Here is a 27,757-nt window from a genome sequence, read left to right as displayed (position 1 = left end):
AAGATGATCCACATAACAAAGGGCCAAATCATAACTTTATGAAGCAGTAGCAGTTTCAAGGCTTTTTCCCCCCACATAGGGCACAACCAGTACTAAAATATGTTGTTCGTGTTTTCTGTAAGTTTATGGAAGGCATCTGATAGAAGAAAACAAATGCACACCTGCGAATAAACACAGGATAGCTATTGAGAGTATTTTAAACTTGTAGACTAATTCAAGTCTGCTGTTAGACTAATGAAACAAGGGCTCTGGGGCATGGCTGTAGATGGTACAGCCCGAGCAGCACATAGCAGTGAGAGGTGAATCCTCACCCAAAGCAAGGCTCTGCTCCTTGTAGAGCACAGAACGCAGCAGCAGTATGGATCAGAGGAGATGGGCTGCCACAATAAAGCACTTTGCCAAAGCACTTAGTGACAAGCAGTGGGAAGGATGAGAAGTAAACAGAACCGAACTGCCAAACACATGCAGTACAGACGGTACTCTATTACCGAGGTGAGGCACTGAAGTTCTTGGAGAGAGGAAGGAAACTGGGACAGAAATTCACAATAACTATTTTTTATTACATTACAATAAATAGGAGCAGTACAGTTTGACAAAAAAATGACAAATTCCAGATCACCTCACAGCACATACTCCTAAAAACATTAAAAATTTTAAAACAAACAGTGGTCTTTTTTTTTTTTCTTCTTTTTTCCTTTTTTTTTTTTTAACTTAACGTCTGGTATGACCAACATTCCTAGGTCACACAACCAAATGATGGAAAAACTGGATCACACTGCATATGTTCCACATCAGATAAAGCACAATGTACAAAATGTGCATGTTTCAGTTTACACTATACAAAAATAGTTAAAATACATTCCAGGTAAACATATTACATTAAGAAGTCATTCTAGTAAGAAGTTGGCACTCAAGAGGAAAAAGCAGAAGTATTTTCAACATGAAAACACAAGACAGTGGAATAAAGAAATGTTAGGAAAGATTTACCATCTATGTAGCTTTATGTAAACTTGAGACAAAATGATTTGTTTACAGTCTGATGGTCTTTGAAGGTAATCGTATTGCTTCAGAGCGTAGATAGGAGCAGAAGATTGTGTGTCAGTATTTACCCATTACAGAGATCATGCTACTGTAAGAAAATCTATATGGTGAAACTTTTTTAAGTTAGAAAACATTTTAGGGCAATGAGACTGGTCAAAATAATGAAATTTCAGTTTTGAGAAAAACTGATGAGAAAGTTGTTTACCAGAGTTACATAAAGCTACTGTAAGAAGGTGTTACTCCCTGACACATGGTATTAACGTGGTAAGCAATTCACATGTTCATTTAGTAGCTGCTATCAGAACAGACAGCACCCAGGTATGTTCTTTGAAAGCATTTCAAATAGGGAAAGACAGGATAATTATGAGATCGACTTGTGCAAGCTGCAATCCAACATGCTTCACCAAATCTCAAAAATATTAAGACAAAACTGCACAACAGTGGCAAGGATGTGTATTTTTTGAAGTAAATAAGGGCTAATCTAAATAGGGTTTGTACTGATTTAATTAGATTGGTAGCTACAGATCATATTTACTAAAAAACCCCAACACAAAACTATTACATATACAGCTTTATATTAGAGCTGTATAAATCCACATTTGATGATTAAGACTTTTCAGCTAAAATTTCTCCAGTTTTTAGTTAACTAAGTAAGAATCTTAGACCAGCCCTAATTTTACATGCAGTGTGACTCAGTTACGAAAAATCTTGAAGTAAACTTAAGATTACTTCCATTTACTCAAGGTATACTACCCACTTTTGCTATGTTCTTCATATATAATCAAGAGTGTCTAAAATGTGCAAATAACTAACTGTCTCCAAAACGTTTTAACCTTGGAAGCTATAAAATGTTTTGCAACATTAAGAATCTTTTCTCATTCCTTACTGGTCCTTATGATATAATGTTAGGTTCTCCTATTACTGTTTTTCAGAATATTTAATAATCTATATTTCACAAAGCTGAAAGGAGGGGAGGGAGCCTGGGGTTTGGTGGAGGATGGGGAATGGGGGGGTGCAGGCAAGGAAGGGCATTATTTTTCTCAGCCACATTGAAATTAACACGCAGCAATCCAGACATGCTGCAGCAATCCAGACAGGCAGCAGTCCTGCCTGTTTTGCAGCCCTCTACCTACAAGAGTCATGGGGGGGTGGGGTGGGGGTGGTTGTATTTTAGAAGCAAAAGAATACTTTCCTCATGCAATTGCACCTTTGACATCTTATAAATGGTCCAAGTTACACAGATACAAAAAAACTGTACTGTGTAAAATTTCCACAGAATTCTTTAGGTATACTTCAAGGTTAGGGCAATGCTGATATTCCCTGTTCCAAACTTCCCAGTGTCCTGAACTATCCTACTTCAATGTCTTGTGTTTTACTTTTCTGGGTACACCAGAGTCACATTTTCAAGTTTCACCCTGCAGCTGAGTCAGGTACTATGAAGAAGCATACCTTCAGGAGCCCAGGCCCTAACAAACAACCAAACAATGCAACGTTTACACACAGTAAGACAATAGGAGCTGGCAACACTGGAATTACTACTGGCTGTTACTTCAGTGCAGAATACCTAGACTACTGCAGTACCAAAAACTGAAAGCTTCTGCAAAAATTCTGCATTAATTCCAATCAGAGAAAGAAAAGGGGGGGAGTGATCACAAGAGAACTTAAATCACAGAGAGAGACAACATTAAAATCTTGGTCTAGCTTCATGACAGTCTAGACACTGGAATGCCACTCACCAACCATTTATTCTGTGCAACAAAACAAGTACTTCACAAACAGTACACAAACAATATTGACTCTGGAAACCATGTTTTATGCAGACAGTTTGTGCAAATTCCACACCATTTTTATGGCATAGTGGATTTCCAAATTATTTGCATGAAGCAGCTAAATTCAACTCATCCGTTCACTCACTTGATGTTACTAGAATTTAAAATTCCTCCCCTATTTTGCACAAAATGGGCATCTGAAAATATTCAATGCCACTCTTGGGGGGAAAAAAAAGTATGGTTTTACTTCCCTATATAATTTAGGATTCATTCTGCTTTAATTCTTATGGTAAATTCTGGATCTACGTATGAATTAACCTAAGAATTTGAATCAACTTATCTGTTAAGGCTTTCTAGTATTTTCTAGACACGCTAAGGGTGAAATCCTGTACCTACTGAACAAAGCTACTTACAGATTTGTCACGCAGGAGAGCTAGGATTTCACCTTGGTCTTCAGACACAAAAAGTTAGTGAAAGTCTTAAAGCAATGCATTAACAATATCAAATCAACCTAATTCAAACTTTTACTTTTTCCACTGCCAGATGTGCATTGTTGTCTTTTTTTAATTTTTCTTTTTTTTATAGAAAAAATAGAGTATTTAAGGAGTGACCGAGACAAATTGCAGTGAAAAGCTTTTTTTTTTTTTTTTTGTGAAAGTTTTATCTTTACATTCATTAAAGTTGATCTGAAATGCTACAAGACTAGATGCCTAGAAGCAAAATCTACAGGAAGACTATAAAGGCTTCTGGTCTCTCTATATTGCAGTCAGACTAAAATAAAAGGCTGAAATGAAAAGTCTCTTTTGCTAACTAGTCCTTTTTCCCAACCAGATTTAAATGCCAAAAAAATTAAAGGGGATGTCAGAATGTGTAGAGCATCATTTCATTGTTTGGTTTGCACACAGAACAGAAGTTCACAATCAGTAAGAAAAATAAGAAGTTAGCAACTGTGCATGCACCAAAGAGTCCCAAGACAGTTCTCAGGTTTTTGTGTGTGGTTTTTTTTTGTTTTTGTTTTTGTTTCACAGGCATTGCTAGTTCAAGAACCAACAGTCAAAGAATACTGGCACTTTAAGAGGAATGAAGTTTCCACTGTCATTTAAAACAAGCATTCAGATAAAGCTAACAGGATCATGAAGCAGAAAGTAAAGTAATGCTAAACCAAATGCTAATAATTTAGTGTAATGTACAAAAATTACTTAAGTACTTCTTAAGAATAAGGATAAACTGTATTTACATAATTATACACTTTGTCTTTGTCTTCTTTTTCTTCTTTTTACCATCTTTGCTCATCTTCTCTTTGTGTTTTCTGATTTCTCGAACTAATGTATAGAAGGCATCATCAACACCCTGAAAAGACACATACATGCACACATTAAGATCACCTTAACAGACTGACACTGTATCTGCTTGTTTTCATCTGACCTGATAAGGTGAACCATTCAATCTACTATGCTGCCTGCCAGGAGAAGTTACATTGTCTTCTTTCTGAGGCTTTTATAAATGTTCTTCCCTTGAGTAGACTGTGGGTTACAGAAATTGCCAGGGCCAACAGTCCTCTCCAGCATTCCTGCCACTTAGGAAGGGACATGCTGGAAGAAGCAGTCAGGTGAAAGGACAACTGTAGTTGTCTCCTGTCATGTAAGGGGAGTCTGACTGCATTGCTGTGCATGGGCAGAGACCTGCAGAAGAGCAGTGATGGGGAGTGGGCTGCCATCATTTGAGCAATGAATCCTAGCCACAGGCTGCTCCGCTCCTGAGTTGTGAGCAGCACTGAAACAAGAATCTGAATGAACTGTGTTGATGCCTGCAACAGCCAACACCTGCCTGCCCTCTTTCTCAGCTGTTCCCCAACTTGGGTTTACAGCACCCTATGGGTGATGTACTGCTCAGGGGCTGACCGCAGACACCACATAGGTCGAATTCCATTATTATTATGGTAAGGAACTGAATTTAGTTTAGAACTGAACTCCATCTCAGAGGGCACATGTCTCACCTCAAATTAAAAGAGTACAGGTACCACATGTTTAGATTATATGTATGTATAATCACACAGATAATCTAAATCATACTAACACAGAATAATTTTGTGAAGCATCAGCTATCTTTGTTTATGCCTTAACAATCTATAGGCAGCTTTAAAAAGTAAATACAAATATCTGTAGCAAGAATTCAGTACCAAAGACATAGTTATGATTAGTCTCCATATTCAGGTAATTTCTCAGGCACAGTTTTATAAATCATTATTTATGCAAATCAGTCAAATGTTCCAATGAAAATTATTATTTGATAAATCATTCTATTCAACTTAGAATACATGCAGAACACATTATCTACGGTGTTGTATCATGTACAGTCACTTAAAATCTCCACAGCTCCAACAGGCACAACAGACATCTAACAGCCACAAAAGCTAATGTTTCACACTGAGTAGTTTTTCTTTTTCGTGGGGTAATTATAGCTGACAAAAATAACTCTGACCAAAAGAGACCAGCATATCTAAAAGCCTGATATGAACCATTATCAAAGTACAATGTTACACGTTATGCTTTGTAACAACCTATTTACATTAAACAGTTTATTTGCCTAGCTTTCAGGCTGTTCCAAATTCCAATCAAGTATCCATGTTGTCAGTTAGCCTCTACATTTAATAGCCTCAGTATGGACGGTTACAAAATCATTAAAATAAAAAAAAAATCTTGATTCTTCACTGCCTTGCTCCTCGTATTATCTTTTAGATAGATCAGAAATAGTAGCATGATGTTAATGAATCGGCAGACAACTGCATCACTGTGGAACTAGGTCTAGCAATATAGCCCTACAACTGACAGGCAGCTTCCCACCTCTTGCCAGCTACAGAGATTACCTTCAAGCTGCCAACAAAAATTAAGACACTGTTTACTCCTGTGTGCCCACTTCAATAAAAAAAACTGAAAGAGAACTCTGAAAAAGCACAAGAAAAAGCCAAAAATCACCTAATACATTACTTTCAGTGAAACTCCAAATGGTGATGAAATTTAATATGGAAAGTCCAAACAGTGAGGTGTTAAGTAGCTTCACTAATAAAGCAGTGCTCCCAGTATAACCTCCATTTATTTAAAACCTTCACATTCAAGATCATAAAACATTTACACGTAACTGATGGGCTGCAAACAGCTTTGATCGAACATCTCCCTACACTAATAGCACTTCTGCAAGGTCTCGCAAGATACAAAAACCGCTGGCAAATAGTTTCTTCTACATTTTAAAATATTACCGATCACTATAAAATTGACATAGCATGCTTAATGGAAGAGTAGCCTCAGTTCTGGAAAAGGTCATGTCCCTCATGAATCTTCAGAGAATTAGAAATGCTTGATACTGTTTTACAGACAGCTGGTGTATTTTGCATATAACTTCAGCATTAATGCACCAAATGAATAGTCAGCAATGCTCATGTAGGGAAATGATCTAGAAGTAGTGATGGTTCAAAGTGCATCCCCTGCAGTTCTAATCTCAGCTAGGACAGTATTAAGAGTCAATCACAACAGGCAGAAGTTTCATTATTAGATCACAAGATCAGAATAAGAAAAATCTCTGCACAATATTCTTTTACAAGACTGTTCACATTTCCCTACAAAACTACCTTTCAGTATTTCACACTGGTCTTTAATACGCTGGAAAAATTCTCATTATGAGGACGGTTGTTGGCTTTCAGGGGTGTCTTCAAATGAGACATGCTAAACAAAAATTGCCATTTCAGTCTCCAAATGAGCAACCCTCACTACAGAGAAAATAACTTGTACAAAGTAATACAGTTATGGGCCTTTAAATACAGGAATTCACAATTAAGCCTGAAATCTTTATTCTACACAGTAAGGTGATGATCTATTAAATACAAAGTGTGTTGCAAATTATGAGGGAATTGACTTGGCTTTCATCTTTGGATTTAGACCTTTGAAGATCAAGCCTTCAAAATTATTAATTATGTATTCAGTAGTTTGGTCCTGCCACAATTCCTCATAAATTCAGGTCATGAATATAACATGACATTCAAAACTACATTTAGAATACTTGTGAATTAGAATTTGAGAACTCCAGATAATCTAAGATCTTTCACTTTTAAGTCTGTCCATTAAATGTTAGATGCAAGTGGTGGATATAGTGTTTACAGAAGGACCCTAAAGGCATCAATACTGTAAGATCAAAGGTGATGAACCTTCCTAGTTACTTCTTTCAGTAATAAGGGACTGCATGCAGCTGACCTTCCTCCCTCCAACAGTAGAGTTATTGCATGCAAGCCTTTTGGAAAGCGTAGGACATACTGAATGGGTGCTTTAAATCCAGGCTCAGGATTAGAAACTCAAAATTCACTGTGCACGCTTAGAACTATACCACGCTGCCTCCATAAAGGTGCAATGACAGAGCTTGCTCCTGGCATTTGTTTTTCCAAAGGGCATCTACAAAAGGTAACAGGAACAGAAGTATCAGAACTGTTACCACAGGAACAGCCTGCTCCTGGCTACAACTTTTCTTTGGAGCACCACATGGTCCCGTGACCATATAGAAATCTCAGTATGTGGTTGCATGGTTACAAGCATGCATGAGACTCGGCAATTAACCTGGCTAGCAATAAGAAACCTTTAATTCATTTAGGAATTAGGAGTTCCTTAACACCCCAGCCCCAGAAACAGAATCACAGAATGGTCTGTGTTGGAAGGGACCTTAAAGATCATCTACTTCCAGCCCCTGCCATTGCCAGGGAAACCTTCCACTAGACATATATAGACCCTTAAACAAGTTATAAATTGTAGAGAAGAGTTAGTTTTATATTTTTCTTTAAATATACAAAACATATACACATAGACAAGTATCAGTCACCAGCAAATTATTTGTACACCTCTAGTACTATGGAAAAAATCATTACAGTTTTAATAAAGAATCTAGAAACTTTTACATTCAAATCTAGAACTTCTGTAATTCAAACTTTTTACTATTAACCCAGCTCTGTCAGAATGACATTACCTAGATGTCTAACTTGCGCCCTAGAGAAATTGTAGTTATAGTAAAGTTTTTATGTAAAAACCTTAACACTTTCAAGAAAGAGATCTTCTGAAGATTTTACGTGGACTTTTAAGAGTTTCTTCTTGCTAGTTAGAAATTACAAACAGAACAAAAGATGTTCTGGACTTTCTTCTTTACTGTGTAACAGCCAAAGGAATGAATCTCTTGGTAAGCATCGGCAGTTAATGGTAATCTGGGTAGTCAAAGTTTGCAGTTACCTTGTACAAGATTAATATAACTAAGAAGGCATCTCATAAGCAGCAAGAGGATAAACTGAATATTCCAAGAGATAGCAAAACACTGTGAGCCATTCAATTTGATTATCCAGAGCAAGAAAGGAAAATAAATGCTATTATTGCAAAGTGCTATAATGAGTATTTTTGAAGTCTAAAATCCCAGCTGAAAGACTTGCGTCATTAAGTGCTGCTCCCCTTAGCTATCTACTATGCATCAGACCAAATTAACACAACTTCTACTGAAAGTAATACAAGCCAGTCTGGTTTAAATGCCAGATTTCTTATTCCACTAGAAACACTACAGAGCTACAGCTGTACCACAATAATTTCAGGATATGCTTTCTTCGTCTCAGCCTCAACCAATACAAGGTTGCTGAAATTACTATCAACACTACGTAGAATTCACTTGAGTATAAAAACAAATGCTTCCTCCCCTGAGCAGACTCTTGAAGTTCTACGGTTTTATATCCAAGACTATTTTCTAAATAGGGTATGGAGAAAAAAACAAAACCCAACAATATCCACTGCTGATAAAAAAAATCTCCCCCATCTGGGGAAAAAACAACCACCCAAAACCTCAAAAACATACTTCTCTTGGACATAGGCAGAAAGAAAGAAAAGCTGATAGAAAGAAAGCAGGTATTCACTGAGCTATCAAAAAAACCCTTAAAATCAGAAAAGATGCTTCCACTGAAAAAAAAGTGAAACCCACAATTCTCACCATCCTGTTCTCCTTCTCCCAAGGAAGTCCACAAAGAGCAAAAGCAGACAGATTCAGGATCTTTAAAGTCTCAGTACACAAAAAGAAATTCTACTTTGAGATTTGGCTACATTAGTAAGACAGCAAGAAATGGCAAAGTTGGTTTTCAGCAGGCAGGCTTTAGCAATTTAATTCATATTGTTCTCATGAAAAGTAATCTTGCCAAGCTGCTGTTAGTTGTCTTTTTGACAGCTAGGAAAGAATAAAACAAGGTATTTTGATGGTATAAATCTTATTGATATTTGGACTCAAGACTGGGGAGTTTGGTAACTAAAGCTTCCGGTTTCCTGCAAAGGAAACCTTTGATACAAAAGTATCACAAAGTGTATGTTTTTAAGGAAACATCTAAAGAATTACCTTGGAGAAGTAATTCTCTCATCACTTAAAAGCTGAGAATATAAACCTGATCAGATCTAGTAGAAACTGATATGAAACAAAATTTCTCCTCCCTCCCCTGGAAAATGTTTTTTTCTTTTACTGTGAATAGGAAATTCCAGGTCATCCTCTTATTGGACAAGTATATAAGTAACAACCCACTCGCTGCACTGGTACAGTAAGAGGCAAAGAATCAGTGGGGCAGTAATATATGCAAAGAGCTATTCTGATGGTTTATTCACAAGGCACTGGAAGGGATTTAGAGTAGCACTTCTTCTGTATCACAACTTGTACTTTCCCCTTCTCCTCCCTTTTTTCTTACAGTGAATTATATGGATAAAAAAATATTTTGTGAGAATTTGGGGATTTTGGTGCTTTTTTGCTGGTTTGGTTTTTTTTTTTCCCCATTACCTCTTTTCCTCCCGATTTTAATTCACTGTTGCTTTGCTGCTGTATTTCTGGAAAAGGTAAATTTTTTTTAAAAACAGCATGGCATAAGGAAGAGCCCGGGAATTAAGAAATCCTGTATGCCAGCTGCTAGCCAAATACTGCTGTGCTGGATTAGGAACCTCCTGTTTCTGCATCTGAGGACTATAAATATTACAACCTTCTCCCCTCAGTTCATCAACTTGAAGAGTCAATCAATATTCACTTCAAGAGTCTCTGCAATATGTCTATAATGAAACATTAAACCTCTTCACATTCAAAACTTGGTCTGTGTTTCACAGATGGAGAACTTAATATGCAGTAAAGACTTCTTCAACTATTTATCAAAACCCCATGAAACAAAGTAAATCCATACTTGGGTGTTTGCTAGGAATATTATTCAGGACTACAATACTGAAATCTGATTGGCTTTAGATCTTAATTTATGTCTTTGATTAACCATAAAATGTCTGATTTGCAAGATACCAAATCATTTTTATTTGGCAAGTGATTTGTAAAACCTACCCTGTTACATTACAAAACTTACCCTGTTACATTATAAGGCATTTTTTAATTTTCACGCACCCTGGAGTCTTTTCTTCTTTGCTGATTTTTTTCGTTCTGTACTGCCGAATCTCTCGTACCAATGTATAAAAAGCATCCTCCACTCTCTGCATTGTAAAACACAACTCCTTAAAAACTGCTTCATTAACAGTCATGAGATACTGGGACACCCATGGCACAGGGGAAGAAAAAACACAACAAAACCACTGAAATTATGAGCTTTACTTGAGAGAAGTATATGGATCCCATTTAAATATTTAAAATGCTGGGCTTGCACATTTGCTGCTTGATACATTGTTTTTAATGCAAGCAAAAGAGAAACACTCAAAGAATTTCTTGATTACCAGTTTCTGTGAATTTCTGTGCTTCAAGCCCTCCTATTTTTTTGTGCAAGGTAACACTTGGACAAAAAAAAGGATTATGTTCTTCCATTGCATAATTCCACTGCACTGAAACACTTGCGTTACTGAATCTTTTCACACATTTTTGTGGGCATGGATGTATTTAGTAGCACAAAACCTTGTTAGATTGTTAACTGGGGGTTACTTATAAACACACACAGTTAACCACCTATTTTCACTTCCTAGGCAAAGTGAGAACCTGTTACTGTTTGGGCAGGCAAAGAAAGTAAGCTCATTTATGTTCTGTTCTTTATGCAAGGTGTACTTTCTTTGCAAAAAATCTGTGAAGAAACTAACAAAGTACAAAAGAAGTCTAACCAGGCAATTTCCTAAGAGGTTACAAAGAAATAAAATGTGAGAATACTAAATTTTAGGCAATATTGGTTTTAAAGCTGTTTATATTATTAAACTTCGGAAAAGGGATATTCGAGTTATGTCAAAGTGCTTTTAAGAAGTACCTGAAGTATATTATATTTCAGGGTAACTTTCAAAACTAATTATTCTTATAACCATGGATTTTATTCTTCCACGCAGAGAAAGCAGTAGTTAGTTATTATCACATTTAAGAGCCTGGGTAACATCAACATTCAAGGCACACCTAATCTGTTCTCTCTGGGCCCACCTCAGGCAACCAAGAGGGTCCCATAATAAGAACTAAGTGCAAACATCCTGTGAAGTTCTCCTGCTCACATTTTTTCTCTGGTTGAGGAGACCTCAAGTATTCCATGTATGACAGAAAGCTATGTGTTTTCCTTCTCTGGTCTCACACCCTACCTTTCTGCAGCTCTATGCTTAGGCCACCTGTATATGATGATCCATAAGCATTCAAAAAAGTATGAAGACTGAAGTTTAAGCAAAGAGAATATAAAGAGGTACAGCACCAGCTTTAAATTATTTTAAATCGACTATATCTGTACATTAACTTAAAAATTTAGACAAATCTGTGGGGATGTTCTTATAACAAGATACAATATGTTTAGCTGCAGCTTTTGAAGGGCAGAGGAAATCTGCCTTACTGTCAAGCTCATTGTCTCCTCAGCCAGATCAACAGGGCTGTTAATACCAACTCATTATTTGAAAATAAAACCAAACAGACTGATGATTGTGGAAAACAGTACAACCATTTAAGCCCCCAAACTTTATTACCACCCAATGCACAATCTGGACTTTTATTTGGCAGATTTTCCATACTTTATCTTTCCAACCCATCTTTATCTTATGCACCTAACAGTAATAGGTAACATTTACTGCCACAGTTGTTGGGTCATTTTGCATGAACTGTGCCATAGATTATCATGTTGAAGACTCATTCTTAAGAATGCTGCTGCTTATCTGCTCTTCTGAACTACAGCCACTTGAATTTCAAGATTAATTAGATTTATTTCTTAGACTGTATTTCTTTGTTATGAATGATGTGTCTTGTTCTGATGTAGTGAAGTATGGACAAGACAATCAGTCTTACATTCCAGGTCTGAGAGTTTGCAAAATGTGAAAAAAGCTGTTTAAAAAACCCAGCAAAACCCAAGTAAAGCTCATATTTTCATGTTTTCCTGAAAGGAGGAAACAGTAAACACTGATAAGGTGCTATGTGCCAAAGCACAGGCTGTACAAGAATCAACATTTTTGTAGATCTACTGTTTTGCAGTAGAAATACATAATTTGATTACAGAGCTTTCACATGAATAATTAGATAACAATTCTTTGGTCAATGTTTGTTGCCAGCCTTCCCATCACCATTGATATGTAGTTTGCTTTAGCAATGCAGAGAGAGGGAGAGACAGAGAAAAGAAATTGCTACCACTGCCACCACCAAGAATAGTCTTATGGATCCCCTTATGAAATAAGGTATTCTGAAAGAAAATCTGTACAGAGACACATTTGCTAATGTCAGTAGTACAAGGTAACATTTTAAAGAGCCAGGTACCTGTCTTATAAACTTAGGAAGTAATTTAAATACCAATTTCTTTTAAAACCCTTCAGTATTTTTTCCTTAAATTAGTATGGACCATATCTCTAAGATATAATTAACCAGTTCTATTAGCTATCAGAACTGGAAGCAAAAATACCCTTTGGCAGATATTAAAAACTTCAAAATCTAAACAGCCCCAAGAACCCACGACCTTGAGGCAATGTTTTTAAGATCCTTTTGACTCCTAGGAGACAGCGATATTTTAAATCGAATGTTTGGCTGTGTGCAAAGAAAGACTATTTCAAACACAAACAGGAATTTTCACATGTTCTGCTCTGTAAATAATGTTTAAAGGAAACTAATGAAAGTTAGCTTTGACATCGCAAAAGTGTTCTGTGTCCACCTTTATACACTTTGTAGAAGCTGGTCTCTTAAAACCAAGTGTTAGACAAATAAAGTAAAAAGCTATTCATTTAGCTTTCAGGGTTAGCAAAAAGATTTCTATTCATTTCCATAAAAGCACTCCCAACATAAAACTTCGTAATGGTAGAGTCAGCTTAGTCAGTACTGGAGAATACAAACCTGCAAAAATCTACTAGCTCAGCCAACATTTAGCTTATAGGTTAAGGGTATTTTTTTGCTGTTTCTAAAACAGATCTAATACTTCAAAGGACTGTTTGAAAAGAATTACTAGAACTCAGCCACATTCAAAACTTCCACTAATATGGAGAGTGAGGGGGTGTTAAGCTGATCATGTCATCTGACAGTGGTTAAATACCAAACATACATCAGTAAATTCATATTAAATACCGCACAAAAATCACAATTAAAGTTACCTCTCCAAAGGTAAGAAGTGCCAGAATTACAGCTGTTCTACCTCAATTTAACTCATTGTGCACATGTATCCTCTTTTTGCTGCACCTATTTTTCTTTACATCAGGTATGTAACAAACCTGTTTCCTGAGCACCCTGGAGTAATTTTTTTTTCTTGGGCCCTTGTTCTTGGGAAGAACCAAGCTTTTTTGGAAACGTTTTACCTTACAACAAACTAGCGACATGGAAAAACTCAACTCACGTTGTGAAGTCTGACAAAATTTTAACTAATTGGAAACAAACTTTTAAAGTGGAACTTCCACACATGACCCACATTAAACATTGCTTCGAGTAAAACACAGAATAATATCATTAAACAGATACAATAAATCCCTAAAAACTTGGCAAGGTGGTTCAAGCGAACTGTCTTAAGATATCAGTTATTCATGAATTTCAATGAGACGTAGGAATGCTGTTCTGTAAATACTGCGCTGATTACTTCGAACCAGACACAGGTTCTCAACTTACTTTCATTGCAAATTTGGGGCCTAACCTATTGTACATCAGACAGCTGAAATAACTGTAATGCTTTTTTAAGAGCATCCTCGTGATTCAGGTCAACTTCATTAAACACTTCAAAGTCTGCTTAAGTATATATTCTCAAAGAGACCTAATGCTTTGGGGTATCCTTTACAATGCTTACAATAATGCCTATTTATCTGCTTTGCCTTTGAATTCAGTTCTAGCAGGACAGTCAAAATGTTCCAAGGAAAACAAAATTCTACAGTCAAACCACATTAGGGGTACAGCCTTACAGCTTTTCCTTGTGTAACTTGCAGGCAAATGGAAGGCAATAAGGAATGTAGGATACAGCCTTGGCAGGGATAAGTCAGGTTTGCCTTTCATCTCTCATTGATACTATTGATAATCCTGGGAGCCATATGCTCATGTGGATAGGGGAGAATTTTAATTTAAAGCTTATGTCAAACAGAAAAAAGCAAAAACAGCTACCAAAATAAACTTCAAAAAAAATCACATCCTTCTGCATAAGGATTGTGAAAGAATAAGTGTCATTGATGCAAAGGACGAGTTTAAGTGATGCACATGCCTTGCATTTAATTGAAGTGTCTTTGCAATCAAGAGCAACAACCTTCCATTTTCATCTTCCATTTCCTTCCCCAGAAACCCTTCTGAGTCAATCTGAGCTCCAGCAGAAGTGGGGCTTGAGGAAGGGCTAATGCAAGGATGGTGGGGCCCTTCAACAGGGCATTAGTGCTGCTGTTTCAGTGTGGCAGGAGGTACATACAAGAAAGGAAAAGAAGGTTCCTACTTCTAAATATTCATGTCAGACCTTCTACAGACTCCAGAAGTTACCAGACCACAAGGTACATCTGCCCATACCTGGAAGTTCTGAATGTAACCAGAGAGGACCAAATACTTTTATTTATTTATTTTTAGCTAACGACTGAATTCTGACCAGTAGAAATTTAGTCTATAGGCCACATGGAGCTCACAAAATGGTTTGAATCCCCTACTTCAAAAGGTTACTTTGGAAGAAGGTATATATACATGCACAATCTTTTTATGACAGTGTGACTTAAAGATCATAATATGTAAATGCATATGTATACACAAGCACACATACAAATACAGGCAATTTTGCTGTAATTAAAGATCAGGTTCTTCCTCCAATTCACTTCTGTCTTCTCAAAAATATTTTAATAATGCAGCATCTTATGAAGCAGTTTCATAACACATTATGAACAGCTCTATGAAAGAATCAGCAACCACACCCAATGGTTCTAACTTTCGGAAGCCAGCATTCTCAAAAGAGTGTATTAGGCATCTTTAAAGTCCGTGAGACACCTTTAGGGACTCCTTAAATGTAAAGCGCATAAAGCTCAGCTTTGAAAAAATAAAAGCCAAAAGTCAGATTCTTTCACTGTATTTCTTGAGGTGCCAACAGAAAAGCCTCAGATAAAAGCAGTCTAATTATAGGCAGCTCATATATGACTGATCTATTTTACTCTGAAACAAGTACAAACCTCCTTAAGCAGACCTCTTAAAAGTCTGAAAGATAAAAAAGCAGATACTACTTTGTGTAAATAAAGATTATAAAACTGAAGTGGTGATTGAGCATGTTGATTTAGTAATGGTTAGGCATGGTGGGGCTGCTTGTCAGAGTAAACTGCAAGGGAGCTGGGGAGCAGAAATCTTTGAAAATACATCATTGCATCAAACTTTTATTAAAAAGTGGCTATGCAAAAGGAGTGTTTCCGCAACAAAGCCTAATGCTCCGTGAAACGGGCTGAACAGATTAAAATCTAGATTTAAGTACAGAACTTTTTACAATGAGGGTGGTAAAATACTAGAAGTGGTTGCCCAGAGAGGTGGTGGATGTGTCATCCCTGGAGATATTCAAGGGCAGGCTGGATGTGGCTCTGGGCAACCTGATCTAGCTGAAGACGTCCCTGCTTACTGCAAGGGGGTTGGACTAGGTGAGCTTTGAAGGTCCCTTCAAACCCAAACTACTCTATGATTCAAACCTCAAATGTAATTTCAGAGTTCCTTCTTTTTTATCCTAGCATCACAATGACAGACACCTTCCAATACAGGAAATACCAAATACAGGACCTTCCAAACAAAACACTGTATTTATTCAGTCCACTTATAGGCCACAAGAGAATGTAGCATAATTTATTCTCAGCCGTTAAAGCTGTGCAGTTAGTTTTCTTAATCCTGTCTAAGAGATTTTCTGTTGCCAAAAGCTAGCATTCCTGTGATTCCTCTGTAAAATTTTACCAATTAGTCCATGTTTCAACTTGTCAGAAATTTGAGCAGGTGTAGCAAATTTTCACTAATAAAATATTCATTTCTTATATACAGGACAAGTTATTTTTGGATATGAGGAAATTCTGCTAAGTGACGCATCTGAATCTATTTAGCAGTTACACTGACCCGTTACTCAAATTGCAGTGTTCTGCTCTTACCTGCCACCTCCTGCTACAACTAATTTGTGATTTATAACTTGCACATAACTTTTGACCGTGGAGAGTATGAGTTATTCAGCCATTCAGGCCTGACCTAATTTGTAATAATAGTAAGTCTTTACTCTTAAAAGAAAACCCACGACAAGCGTTTTTCAGAAAGAACACTTTCTTTCAGAAGTACAGAACCAGTTTCATCTCTATCTGTAGAGCTTGTCTCCTCCTGAATGCAGAGATTTGCACCTAAACCTTGAAAGAAGCACTGAAAGGACCTTAACAGCTGCCTCTTTCACCTGTACCAGCTGTGTGCAATAAACCAACAGGGATCTCTAAAGTCTTAGAAGAATATTAGTTTACACAAGCAATTAATCCAGTCATTTCAAAAAAGACTTATGGTCAATTGCTTAGCTATAAAAAGGGATATCAAGCGTGTCCCATTAACATTGAATCAATGCCTCAAAGAAGAATTCCTTTTGTTATTAATGAAAAGACTAAAACCAAAATAAACTAATTTGCTGTTTGTCTGCTTAATCCTCTTGCTGAGGAAAAAACAGCATTTCACCTCTCAGTACAACTGTTTTTCATTCTATTAAAACCTATCAGAACATTAAGAACACTGCAACTGTCTGACAATGGAGAGTAGTGGCAGGCCAGGTCTCATGCTTCAAGTTTGCGCAGCTGAAGCAAATCACTCATTAATAAACAAGCACCACTTGTCAGTGAGTTCACAGAAAGAAGAGACACCACAGGAATTTCTATTCTGGAGAAATATATCTATTGGTATGACAAAGCAATCGTGAATGCTTAGAATAATTATAAATAAATAATTCAGATGAGAGTTCTGCATTTGTTTCTGGTAAGTTTTGAGCTTTACCTGTCTTGTTTTTGCTGATGTTTCAATGAAAGGAATTCCATAACTTCTTGCTAAATCCTGAGCTTGTTTTGTATCTACTGTTCTGGAAGGCAAATCACATTTGTTTCCTACTAGCACCATTGGAACATCTTCAGAGTCTTTAACTCTCTTTATTTGTTCCCTAAAAAGAAAAGAAAAAAAAAAAAAAGACTGCATTTAACAGGTATTAATGTATTTAACAATTTTAAAAACAATTGAAGACTCCATCATCACACTTTATGTTAGTTTCCTACACATACACTATTACAAGCCATCAAAAAATAAGCTGACCAATCCTGTCACTCTCAAGTTTATCACCTTACTTTAAAAATAAGAGAATATTTTGCAAACTTCTGTACATTTTATATTTTTTAACAGCCAGTGCCAGAACAAGCCTAAGATGCTCTGACATAAATCTTACTCTTACCTCTCATAGTTAGCACTCAGAATACTCAATTCACTTGCCAGCATGAAACACTTATCAAAGCACTATGCCTGTTGTCTCACTTTTGGTTTGGAGGGGGTGGGGATGGTGTGTCTTTTTGTTTGTTTGTTTTATTAGTAAAGATAGCATTACAAACTCTGCATTTAGACAGGGATTTTTAAACTCTGAAGATCACCAGCCTAGTTCTGTACAAAGAGAGATTTGGCAAGAGAGCCCTTTCAGCCACTGGTTAGAAAACATCTTGAAACACCAGCTAGATGTACTTGTCAAAAATCTCAAATAACAATCGTTCATTTCATTACTTTTGCCTTCCCAAATAATCTAGCAGTATGTTCCTTAATTAATATAATCACTGGTTTTGGTTATTTATTCATAAGCCTTCAACTTCAGTCTGAAAGGTTATCCACAGGTGTGTGAATGCGCAGTAGAAACTCCAGCATTCGACACGCAACATTCTTTGAAATTAACTGGGAAGGACTTCTTATGCAAAACAGCAACCAACTTTAAAAAATGAAAATTCCACATGAAAACCTCTGTGCTCCTTCCTTTTACATTAGCATCTACCTTATTTTTTCCCTTCTTCCTCTCCAACCAGAGGGAAACCACTTGTAATAATCCAGTGAGATAGTGAAGACAAGGTTATGGTTTTTCTGAGAGCAACAGATGTCTTTCTAATTTGTCGCCCCTAGTGTGCTCTTATATGGTTTTTTTGGTCATTTGGAGTTTGGTTTGGTTGGGGGGAGGAGGTTGTTTGGGTTTGTTTGTTGTTTCTTTTTAAATCACCAGTACCAATACATTCAGTTAGAAATTTTTATATATAATGAAATTTATACAAAAGCTGGCTAGCTTAATTTAAATATAAAAAAGAAGCAGTCCTCAAAGAAGGTGCCCGCGTTCATAACACTCATCTTTCCCTGGGTTAATATGCAGCAGTTTTGCCCCTCTCATTTGCAACAGTACTCCCCTGATCCTACAGCTGCTCCAGGGAGATAAGCCAAGCAGTAAACTATTTTTGTAGGTAGGCATTTACCTGTTTAACTACTCACGTCAGCACACTGTGCAATCAAATGAGCTGACTTGCTGGCATACAGGAGAAAATGAAACTATGCCATCAGGGCAGTTGCACCTGCTGACTTTGATTACCCTGAACTACCATGGTAACTCAGCTTAGATGTGGAACTGTAACTTCTATTTGTAACAAAAAATGTGTAACTTTGGCTTATAAGTAGATGTGAGGTTTATGGGTAACGGTGATAACAGAACACTCCTCCACCATACGGTGACATGGATCTGACAGTATTACAAATGCCTAACTATGAATAGCTTAGCATTATGTGTTTGGAACTGATCTTAAATGGATGCTGCCAAACTCAACAATCATTGATGGGATTTGCATTGCCTTCTAATACCCAAGGTGAATTCAGTATAATAGTAAGCTACTGAGTTATAAATGAGCTGGTACAGTAATCACCAGAAACTGCTGCTTTTTCTACATTAGTGTAGCTGATGATGAAAGCATGAGTTGAAGTTTTTAAGTAATTATTAAGATAACAGTGAGTATGAAGAAACAGGTTGGTTTTAGCAGTCATCCTGGAGCCCTGATTTTGTGTGTGTCTGCTCTCCTTAGGCGTCAGGGCTCACACATGTTACTCTTTAACATTCCACCAGTATTTCCGCTCCACTCCCAGAACAAAAGCTAGCAATTGACATTATTGTCTGTACAATTTCAATTGGATCAAGTTTTGCCATCAGAGCACACAATTTTATCTGTGGAATGGGCAGAGTCTACCTTTAGATAAGTCTTCACTACGAATAGGCAGAAACACTAAGTCACATTAGTTTATATTAGAATAACTTTCAGATGTTTTTTCTGCCTAACTTGCAAACGAGGCAACAGATTTTCAGATTGCCCAAAATTCCAGACCTACAAATCCACAAATAATTTGCTGATTTGCAAGTTTCCCCTTAATCACCATGTCATAAGAAACCATTCTATTATCCAGTGGAAGAGCAAGCAACCTGTCCACTTAATACTAAAGTTATTTGATTAACTTTCAATATACACACCTATAATGGTGAATATCTTCGAAAGACTTTGTATTGTTTATAGCAAATACACACAAGAAGCCTTCCCCTGTTCTCATATATTGGTCCCTCATTGCACTATATTCTTCTTGACCTGCTGTATCAAGAATATCCAAGAGACAAGTTTCTCCATCAATTACTACTTGCTTCCGGTAGGAATCCTAAGAAAAGAAAAGCACGTACAGCTTGGTTAAACACAAACAAGTAAAATTTCAAACACCTGTAACTCAAAGTTGTCTATTAGTAACCAAGCATGACTGAAACACATAAGAATTAAAATCCAACTTTACAGATGGTCAAATGAGAATAGGAAAATAGTGTCCCAAATTTACATGTATACAGTAAAATCCAGATGAGAGAAGAGCACTGAAAGACATGATTTTTCTGTATTCCAGTTCTTTGGTGAGTAATAGTTCATGTGCATACACACACAGAAAAAGGGCAGTGTTCTTATTTTGCACAGAAGGACAAAAAGTACAAATTGGATCCAGATCAAAAGCATCTCCCCTTTGTCTCTGTTAAGAAAACAATCTGAAAAAAAAAAAAAAAAAAAACCCCAGTAATCCTGATTTTAAAAAGATTGACTTTATTTAAGCTTACTCAATTTACCAATTCTTGTAAAAAAAAAAAAAAGTAAAACCTGACTTTCATTCTATGAATGGTTACAAAAGCATTGTGCCGCAACAATGTCCAAAGTAATAAACCAGAAAGAATACACGAGTAAGACAACTCCAAAAATCTATGCAACTAAAAGGGAAATGGAGCATAAAAAGCCTTCAGTATTTGGGATAGGAAATCTGTTTTGTGTGCTTAAGTAGATGCATACAGTCATATTTGTTATTAAGTTACCAAAGTTGAGTTGATACATTTGAAGTTCTTTAGCCACCACAAACCAACAGAGTTGTATAAAAGCCCAGACAGGTTGCTTCAGATATACTGAAACAAATTATTTCAATACTATCAATTCAGAACTTTCAGGTAACTGATCCACGTGGCTAAAATCTGTACAAAGCACCAAGCAATTAGATCTTAATGTCTATTTACAGTTCTTTTTGATGCTAGGCTGCTATGAGTACATAGTGATAAGAACATAAGCATTATTTTCCCCAATAACTTCTATAAACATCTTTATAGTTGAAATAAAAACATGACCTGTTTTCAAAGCTGTTGACATCGAATAGTACTGTGAATTATTCTCAGTAAAGAGTACTTACAACAAATAAAAGGTATAAACACAATCTTGGTATTACCTTTCAGATCCCTTAGCTGGATATTAACACAATATTGCTGCTATTCTTTTTAGCACTATACAGAAGTGTATCTAAGCTATTGTGAAGAGAATTAAAGTTGCAATTCTAGCCAACTTCAAGACTTACTTAGAATGACCTTCCTTCCTTTGTACCCATTTTAAGGCACAGTACACCTACTCCTGTATGCTTTCTATATATTTGTATTTTTACAAAGGGCTCTCTTTCCTGTTGCTCACACTAAAAAGGAAGCAGGAGATAATTGTATAGAATCGGTATCTTAAACTAAATTCTACAATCACACATTTATCTTCAGCCTGGATGATATTTAACAGTATCAGGTAAAACAATATTAACTGTTTACCTTGAAGATAAAAGTTTACTTCCAACATGATTTTGGATATATTTATTTCACAGAAGTGCAAATTCAGTGTTCAAGAAGTAGGTAACTTCAGAAACCTGTGAGCCACGTTTAAATATTGATATACACAAGACAAACAAGTTCCAATGTGTTCGAAAATAAGGTTAATATTCTATCTCATTGCTTAACAAGGAAAAACAAAAACCAAAGGACATATTTTGTTTCTAATTCACTTAAATTCAACAGTAGATTCCCTATGTCCTATGTTACCTTTACCACAGTTCACAGTTAAGTATTAGCTCTTATCACCGTACTCGGCATATTCACAGACCTTTCCTTCTCTCCTCTTGCAATTTGACTGCTAGTTTAAAAATATGAAAAACAGTTCCTGAAAAGCCTGTATTATTCCTTTACATCTTAGCACTTCAAAGGAAAAGAAACTCCCCTCAACTGAGCTCTAAACAAAGGCTTTAAGTAATTTTCATCAAAGAAAATCATTTTTAGAGAAGAAAATCACTTTTAAGTACTGTTAGCTTTAGCATGCCTAGCATGTTAGCAGTAGCAGCAAAGATGTACCAGCATAAAGCACAGCACAGGAACAAAAAGAAGGAACACTTTGTGATAATAGCCATTTTGCCCACTTCTGGTGAGAAAATTTTGTCACTAACTGGAAAGGGGATTTGAGGCGGAAGGAAAAGACAAGACATGGGAGAGAAAACTCAAGCTTATTACTTCCTTCCAAGCTACTAAAATAATAAGCACTTGGCTTTTTTGTGTCCCCCTCTTTTTCCCCCTGTAAAACATCAAACCTGAGATCACATTTGTCACTGTAGGAAAGAAAACTGAAGCACCACATTAAAACCTCAGGCTACTGGGACTGCCAACCCCATCATAACAAGCACCAGTGTAAACATAGCCAAGATAAAATTTATTTAAGTGTTACCATACTGTAAAACTTCTAAGTCCTGCAAAACAGAATGTAGGACGTAACAAAGTTACACCGCTCTAGTACTTGTGGCACTCTTGCTTCAAGACATCACTGCAGAACTGAAGACTCCCTTCCAACAACAAAAATCCTCACCAGCCTTCTAATCTACAGATTTCAAACTTTATAAAAATCCAGTGGCTTTACAGCACATTGGGAGATTTGCAATGATAAATGCCATGAAGAAACAATGAAGAAGCATCCAGTATAAGGCAAGTAAGTAAAACCAAAATGCAAACTAGAGCATTAATATAGAAGCGGTACTTGACTCCAAATATGAATTGGCAGGTTTTGCCCAGGATACTGACTCAGCATATCTATATAAAAATGTTTTGATTTCATTAATCATTTAACCTGCTTTTATTGGCCTTTCAGAAGCCTTAAAAACCAGCATGAATTACAGTAAAGGAGTAATTATTCCATCTATTCCCAAGCACTAATAAGCAAATGCAATAGGAGTCTCAGCTATATGCTACATATGGAATTTATCTAAAATATGTCCCACTGCTTAATAAATCCTACCTAAGCCAGTAGCTATTGTTTTGTAAAAATCCACTTTACCAGTGATTTATGTTAAAATATTACAGCTACTACGAATAAGCTATTACTTAATACTGGTGGAAGTTTCGCAAGTGCATAGGTCATTTAAGAACATAGACTTAAGTATCAGTATTCCTAAATCAGCCATGGGATTTTGCTAATCCAATTGAAAACCCTCTGCCAGGCAACTAGCAAAGCTGTTCTTTCTCTAGAACATTTAAAAGATGACATATATGTAGCACTAAAACATGTTGAAGCTGTAAAAAATAATAATAATAAAAAATTTAAAATGTATTTGTGATAAGATTTAACAGGCCTCGTCCAGTAGAGGGCACTAGTCCAACTGTTCTGTGTATTAGAAACACAGATTTACAAGGGTAATGTACACACAGTTAAATAAAACACTTAAATTACATGGCTGTAAATCTATGCTTAGACATCTACCTCAAGTAAGATATGAAATCCTGAAACATATATAAAGCTTATACATTTGACTAACAGTAGCCACCCAAATATACACTGATTTTAATTTCTCCCCCGCCCCCCATCATCTGCTATGCTCAGATATCAAACAACTACTATATTTTTCCCTCTCCAACTACATCATGTCTTCACAACATGAGAATTTTAGAAGTGTTGAGTTTTATTTGGTTAACCACAGGAAAGACTTAAATTATTCAATAACTGTGTAGTTGTGGAATCCATCATATATAACAAACACAACTATCTTCTCCATCTATTCCAAAATATTTAGCTTTATTATTTATCTGCCAGGGAAAATAAGTATTTTGGCAACAGCTGTATAGCAATGAAAGAAACAGTAGTAAGTGAGAAACTACTGAACTGTCTTAACTGTTGTTATTTACCAGTAAAAGCAACTTTAGCCTTATTTCCTCATACTGCATAAAAGCCACTCTACAGCTATTGTTCTTTGATCAGCCCCTACCACCCCAACCACATCTATACAGGAAGCACAATCACGCAACTCTTTTCAGCTTAACAGGATCCTGCTCAAGCAAGGGCTTGAACATTTAAGCCCAGTTTACAAGCCCACTCTCTGCAACATGTTTGCCACTCCAAATCACAGATCACTCTTATAACAACTGAATTATTTCTTCCCTACAAGCTTACCTACCAGTTCATAGCACTGAGACTGCACACAAGGAGATTCACCACCTAAGTAGGAAGATAAAAGCCTCCATCCTCAAGGTCTCAGAACTTAGAAGACAACAGTGGTAACTAGTACTCAGACAAGAACTTGTAAGAGTTGCAGAAGATTAATACTGTTGCATGCGACAAGTTGTGGATGCTGGTAAACCCCATTAGGTTAAAGGTTTCTGATTCTGGACCACACCACAGTGTTACAGTCATCCTGCACACTACAGAGTAAAAAACACAGTTCTGGGATTTTGGGTTCTTTCTATGAGGAACTGCTTTTTCATCTTATAAGTCTGCATTAAAATGTATTTGGCATTCCTCAAAATATTAAGCTTGTTGATTATCAAAATCCCTCAAGTGATTTAGAAATACTGCCATTTGAGGTTTTGCACTCCTTGTTTACACAGTTCTGGCTTCATATGACAACTCAGAACACAGAACCTCCTCAGTACTTTTTTTAATGCATAAACACCCCTCCAACCTCAAAGAAACCCAGATGATTATGACAAGTATTAAAGACCAAATCCTCCAAAGTTCCTTTTGCAGGAAAAAGTAAAATCCCATTTTGCTTCTTCCTCTCCGAGTTTTGTGTTTTCTCTTTGTCAAGCGTGTTTTGGGTGACTGTTGTTACGATTTCACATCTTTCTACTTGCAAGAGCTGCCCGCCTAGTGGCAAGTCACACACCCTTACTCTCTCCATAGGTCAAACCTTCTACAAGCATACATGAGGCTACTTGGCCATGCAACAGAGGGACAACACACAGGTACATTAATGTAAATGCAAGCCAACAGGTCTCTGTTTGGGGCACAGAGGCCTGTACTTCATTGGAGTAAGACATCCCACCACCTCAGGCCACTGGCTCCTCTTGCTTGTGCCTACCTGAAAATTACTACAGAGCCATTTTCCAAGTCACCATTTTAAGTCAAGATTTAAATCCTTGTGATTTCTTCAAGTGAGCTTGGGAAGTGCCTCACTGTATAAACATATAAATGAAGTCATAAGCTACAGAGCTTCATTGCTGGGAACATAAAATTCTTGTGTAACTTACAATGTCATTTCTACTTTTACATGGTCTGAGGTTTTTAAATCCAACAATCCACAGGAGACTTCAGGCAACACTAGTATTTTCCTTATATTTAAAAGGCAGAACTTGCCTGCTCATTAAATACCTTTAAAATATTACAACTTTTAAAGCTTAAATACAGTTTCAGATTTTGAGGAACTGTGCCATGTATTTTAAAGCATCCACTACAGTAGCTATAACATGTCTTTTCTAGGTACAGATGCAGGCACTGGTGGTTTTAAAATAAATAAATAAATAAATAAACAAACAAACAAACAAATAAAACCAGGCTCCAAATTCTGCTTCGTTCACCATAACATTCCGGGACACATTTTCACTGTGTGAAACAGATCCTAATGATAGAGGCTGAGAAAGCCCGATGCATATGTTTCAGAGCTACGAATTTTCACATTTAAGAGGTTGCATACAAAGCCATAAAGAGTTCTGCCAAGCATTTTCACATGAATTTGTCAAAACCTTTGTCACAGAGATCCTAAAAGCATGCATCCAAACTGTCCAACAAAACACAGCAATTAACACCATACTTTAATTGAACGTAATTGTTCCATAACCAAATGAAGAAGCACAATTTCCTCTCCAGTGCTGATCTGATGCTGATCATTACCTTTGAGTGGTTTTTTTTGTTATAAAGCCTTGTTCTATGTTTTCGTGATAACTGTCCAAAAGTACTGAACCAGCATTTTAACTGATAACCTCTCTTCACAAAACGAGTGCAAGCTGATATTGTTTACCTCTATTGTAGGGTCATATTCATCCACAAAGTGATTCTGAATTAGCTGTATTGTCAAGGCGCTCTTGCCTACACCACCAGCTCCAACGACAACAAGTTTATATTCTGTCATTTTTTAGCAGACCTGATGACAAAGAAACCAACATTAAGCAGAGTCGGGCTCCGGCTAATGAGGATGCCGTTGGTGCGTTCTCATTCAGTTTCACGTTCCTTTACTATTACCGGAAAGCAACTCCCTCCCTGAAAGACAAGACAAAAAGCTGTGAGGGCATGCCGTTTCTCAAACAAAATTACACATAAGAAACACAGGGTGGGGACTAGGCTGAAAGGCACCGACTACAAAGAGACAGAAGACCCAGGACACGCTAACCCTTGGAAGCGGTCACAGAGCATTTCTCGCGGGGCAAAGATACTGCTCGCCGGCGGCTGTGGAGACCTCCCGGAGCCGTACGGCAGCCGGGCCAGGCTCACCACAACCGGGGAACGCGCCTCCCGCGGCCGGGCGGCTCTGCCGGGACAGGCGCGGACCGAGCACGGCTTCACCCGGCGGTTTGTCCGCCACAGCCCTTGAGGGTCCCGATGCATTTGTTTTACCGGGCTGGCCCAGCGGAGGGACCCCCCAGACCTCCCGCGGGGCTCGGGGTGCCGCTGCCCGCCCCGCCCCGGCTCCCCGCACCCAGCGACGCGGCCAGGCCGACCAAACTTTCCGGCCCGGCCCGGCGCCTCGGCCCCGCGCAGCGGGGCTGGAAGGCTGGGGAAGAGGGACGGGTGGAAGGGAGGAAGGGAAGGGACCTGTGAGGAAAGGGGAGGGGGGTCCCTCGGCAGCAGCCGCGGGGCTCCCGGAGGGCGTTGGCCACCTGTCCCGCCGCCCCCTCCCGCGGCCGCCGAGCCACCGCCCGCGCCGCGGGGAAGGACGGCGGAGGCTGCTCCGGAGGATGCCGGCGGAGGGGAAGCGGGGCAGGGCGCAACCCCGCGGGCGGCAGCGGGACAGGCGCCGGGAGGAGGCCCCCGCCCAGTCAGCCGGCGTTCCGGCCCCTCTGCGGGGCAACGCCGGGAGGAAGGAGGCGGACGCGGGTCGGAGAAGGACGCGGAGTCGGAGGGTATCCGGCTCCGGGAAGCAGCACCGCTCCCTCCCCGCCCCATCCCTGAAAGGAAAAGAAGGAGAGGAAAGCAGACGCAGCGATTCGGCCCCGGTTCGGCGCGGTATGGGGCAGGCGGTACCTGCCTGACGCTGCCGCGGGAGCACGCCGGCACCTCCCTCGCCCGCCCCGCCGCGGCGGCCGCTCCGTACTCCTTTCCGTCCCGGTCTGAAATGGCGGGGGACGGGGAGGGCTGGAGCTGCCGAGGGAGCCGAGCGCCGAGCGGGTGGATGCGTGGATGCATGCGCTGGGGCGATCGATGCGCTCGGCGCTCCCCCGCCCCTTGCGGCAGCGGCGGCCCCTCCCTCTTCCTCCTCCTCTCCTCCTCCTCCTCCTCCTCCCGTGGCGGCCGGTTGAGGCGGCGCGGCTGGGGCTGGCCGCTGCGGGCACCGCCGAGGGGGGCTCGGAGGAGGTGTTTTGTGTTGCAGCGTGAGGGGGGGCGCGTTCGAGGCGGGCGAAGGAAAATAAGCACACTTCCAGCGCTTCCTCGCCATTTCCCCTTCCTCATCGCCGGCGGGGCCGCGGCGCGCACCGCCTCGGCTCCTTAAAGCGGGGTGCCGAGGGAAGGCGGTTGAGCGGCGGCGCCGCCGGTTCATGGTGGCGGCCGGGCGGTGAAAGGCACTGCCTGGCTGCGCCTAAGAAGCGTTCCTGGCCGTAGCCGGGCACGACGGTGTTAGCGGAGGCCTTGCGGCATCGCTGCGAAAGTTAGGAGCCCGTTAAAGTTGTGCGGCTTTTGCCAGTTTCTAAATAGGATGCTAAAGCTGTA

General features: G+C 38.7%; 1 protein-coding gene across 8 annotated transcripts; it reads right to left on the bottom strand.

Annotated features, from left to right (window-relative positions):
- Nucleotides 1-539: 539 nt before the first annotated feature.
- KRAS (KRAS proto-oncogene, GTPase) lies at nucleotides 540-27,268 on the bottom strand. 8 transcript variants are annotated; one of them, XM_065674008.1, is made up of 7 exons: nucleotides 27,074-27,268; nucleotides 25,854-26,092; nucleotides 19,729-19,907; nucleotides 17,199-17,358; nucleotides 10,206-10,321; nucleotide 8,754; nucleotides 540-4,160 (listed from the first exon to the last, which is right to left on the bottom strand). In XM_065674008.1, exons 2-7 carry the CDS (start codon nucleotides 25,962-25,964, stop codon nucleotides 4,044-4,046), a joined length of 684 nt encoding a protein of 227 aa, XP_065530080.1. In that variant the 5' UTR covers nucleotides 25,965-26,092; nucleotides 27,074-27,268; the 3' UTR covers nucleotides 540-4,043. The 8 variants fall into 8 exon arrangements, with proteins under 8 accessions (XP_065530080.1, XP_065530062.1, XP_065530072.1 ...); XM_065673971.1 differs by lacking the exon at nucleotide 8,754 and having other exon boundaries at nucleotides 4,074-4,160; nucleotides 10,198-10,321; nucleotides 25,854-25,976; nucleotides 26,075-26,092; nucleotides 27,074-27,266; XM_065674000.1 differs by lacking the exon at nucleotide 8,754 and having other exon boundaries at nucleotides 4,046-4,160; nucleotides 10,236-10,321; nucleotides 27,074-27,265.
- Between the last annotated feature and the right edge of the window lie 489 nt (nucleotides 27,269-27,757).

This window comes from Lathamus discolor, chromosome 1, assembly GCF_037157495.1.
Source record: "Lathamus discolor isolate bLatDis1 chromosome 1, bLatDis1.hap1, whole genome shotgun sequence".
NCBI classification, from domain to species: Eukaryota; Metazoa; Chordata; class Aves; order Psittaciformes; family Psittacidae; genus Lathamus; species Lathamus discolor.
Note: the sequence above shows the minus strand (reverse complement) of the source record. Positions and strands in the feature narration are given on the sequence as shown.

Coding starts and splice junctions, on each gene's coding strand:
- KRAS (XM_065674008.1), bottom strand. CDS start 25,964: ATGACAGAATATAAACTTGTTGTCGTTGGAGCTGGTGGTGTAGGCAAG. Junction 17,359..19,728: donor GAAGATATTCACCATTATAG/GTGTGTATATTG, acceptor TTTTCTTTTTAG/GGAACAAATAAAGAGAGTTA. Junction 10,322..17,198: donor CATCAGCAAAAACAAGACAG/GTAAAGCTCAAA, acceptor TTTACAATGCAG/AGAGTGGAGGATGCTTTTTA.